Consider the following 2152-nt stretch of genomic DNA (forward strand, 5'->3'; position numbering starts at 1 on the left):
GGGTTAAGTGACTTGCCCAGGGTCACACAGCTAGTAAGTGTCAAGTGTTTGAGGCCGGATTTGAATCCAGGTACTCCTGAATCCAGGGCCGGTGCTTTATCCACTGCCACCTAGCTGCCCTTGACATTGACTTTTGAGGGAGACAGAAAGGAGCTGTGGTGAAATTAAATAATGCCTATTTGTGGTGGCAAATAATTGGAAATTGGAGGGGATGCCCATCAATTGGGAAATAGCTGAACAAGTTGTGGTATATAAAAAATGATGAGCAGGTTGCTCTCAGAAAAACTTGGAAAAACTTACATGAACTGACACAAAGAGAAATGAGCAGAACCAGTAGAACAGTACACAATAACAGCAATATTGTACAGTGATAAACTATGAATGACATAGCTATTCCCAGCAAAGCAATGATCCAAGACGCTTCCAACATACTTATGATGAAAAATGCTATCCATCGGCGGCACGCAGCTCTCCCGCCGCAGTCGCCGCCTTCGCTTGCCGTCCAGCCGGTCAGTAGCCGCCGCAGCCTCGCCAGCCAAGCTCCCGGCGGCAAGATGAAGATCGAGGAGGTGAAGAGCACCACGAAAACACAGCGCATCGCCTCGCACAGCCATGTGAAGGGGCTGGGGCTGGACCAGAACGGCCTGGCCAAGCAGGCGGCCTCCGGGCTGGTGGGGCAGGAGAACGCCCGTGAGGCATTTGGCGTGATAGTAGAATTAATCAAAAGCAAGAAAATGGCCGGGAGAGCTGTTTTGTTGGCAGGACCTCCTGGAACTGGCAAGACGGCCCTTGCCCTGGCGATTGCTCAGGAGTTGGGTAGTAAAGTCCCCTTCTGTCCCATGGCAGGAAGTGAGGTCTACTCCACAGAGATTAAGAAGACGGAAGTGCTGATGGAAAACTTTAGAAGGGCGATCGGTCTGAGGATAAAGGAGACCAAGGAAGTTTACGAAGGTGAAGTCACAGAGTTAACTCCATGTGAGACGGAAAACCCCATGGGTGGATATGGCAAAACCATCAGCCATGTAATCATAGGGCTTAAAACAGCGAAAGGAACCAAACAGTTGAAACTGGACCCCAGCATCTTTGAAAGTCTGCAGAAAGAGCGAGTGGAGGCTGGGGATGTGATATACATAGAAGCAAACAGCGGTGCTGTGAAGAGGCAAGGCAGGTGTGATACCTATGCTACTGAATTCGACCTTGAAGCAGAAGAGTATGTTCCCTTGCCAAAGGGAGACGTGCACCAAAAAAAGGAAATTATTCAGGATGTGACCCTCCACGACTTGGATGTTGCCAATGCTAGGCCCCAGGGTGGGCAGGACATCCTTTCCATGATGGGCCAGTTAATGAAGCCAAAGAAGACCAAAATCACAGACAAACTTCGAGGGGAGATTAACAAAGTGGTCAACAAGTACATTGACCAAGGCATAGCAGAGCTGGTTCCAGGCGTGCTGTTTGTGGACGAGGTGCACATGTTGGACATTGAATGCTTCACCTACCTGCACCGAGCCTTAGAGTCCTCCATTGCCCCCGTCGTCATCTTCGCTTCCAACCGTGGCAACTGTGTCATCAGGGGTACAGAGGATGTGATCTCTCCTCATGGAATTGACCTTCTGGACTGAGTGATGATCATCCCCACCATGCTGTACACCCCACAAGAAATGAAACAGATAATAAAAATCAGAGCCCAGACAGAAGAGATTAATATCAGTGAAGAAGCCTTGAACCACCTGGGGGAAATCGGTACCAAGACCACCTTAAGATACTCAGTGCAGCTCCTGACCCCAGCCAACCTGCTGGCCAAGATCAATGGAAAAGACAGTCTTGAGAAGGAGCATGTGGAAGAAATTAATGAACTCTTCTATGATGCCAAGTCTTCAGCCAAAATCCTTGCTGATCAACAGGATAAATATATGAAGTAAAATGATGGTGGCCTTTTAACCCTTTTGAGTTGAAAATGGAAAGTCACCAAGAAGATGCCCTGGCCTGCTAAAACAGCAAAGATGTGAGAATGGCTATTTCTGGAGCAGAGAAACCTCTGGACTTAATGTCAGTGTTCTGAGTAATGCGCAGTTAGTTATAGTATCAGTTTTTGTGTGACGCAATTAATTTAAAATTATATCTTCTCCCATAGTTGCTGTGTTTCAAACCTCAC

At 48.0% G+C, this 2152-nt stretch overlaps 1 protein-coding gene across 1 annotated transcript; it reads left to right on the forward strand.

The window, feature by feature from the left end:
• The first annotated feature begins 554 nt into the window (after positions 1–554).
• On the forward strand, positions 555–1921 carry LOC122735234 (ruvB-like 1). Its single transcript, XM_043976602.1, is given in 1 exon segment — positions 555–1921. A coding segment is annotated over 1 exon segment (1365 nt). The 3' UTR covers positions 1920–1921.
• Positions 1922–2152: the final 231 nt, after the last annotated feature.

Source organism: Dromiciops gliroides, chromosome 1 (genome assembly GCF_019393635.1).
Source record: "Dromiciops gliroides isolate mDroGli1 chromosome 1, mDroGli1.pri, whole genome shotgun sequence".
Taxonomy (NCBI): Eukaryota; Metazoa; Chordata; class Mammalia; order Microbiotheria; family Microbiotheriidae; genus Dromiciops; species Dromiciops gliroides.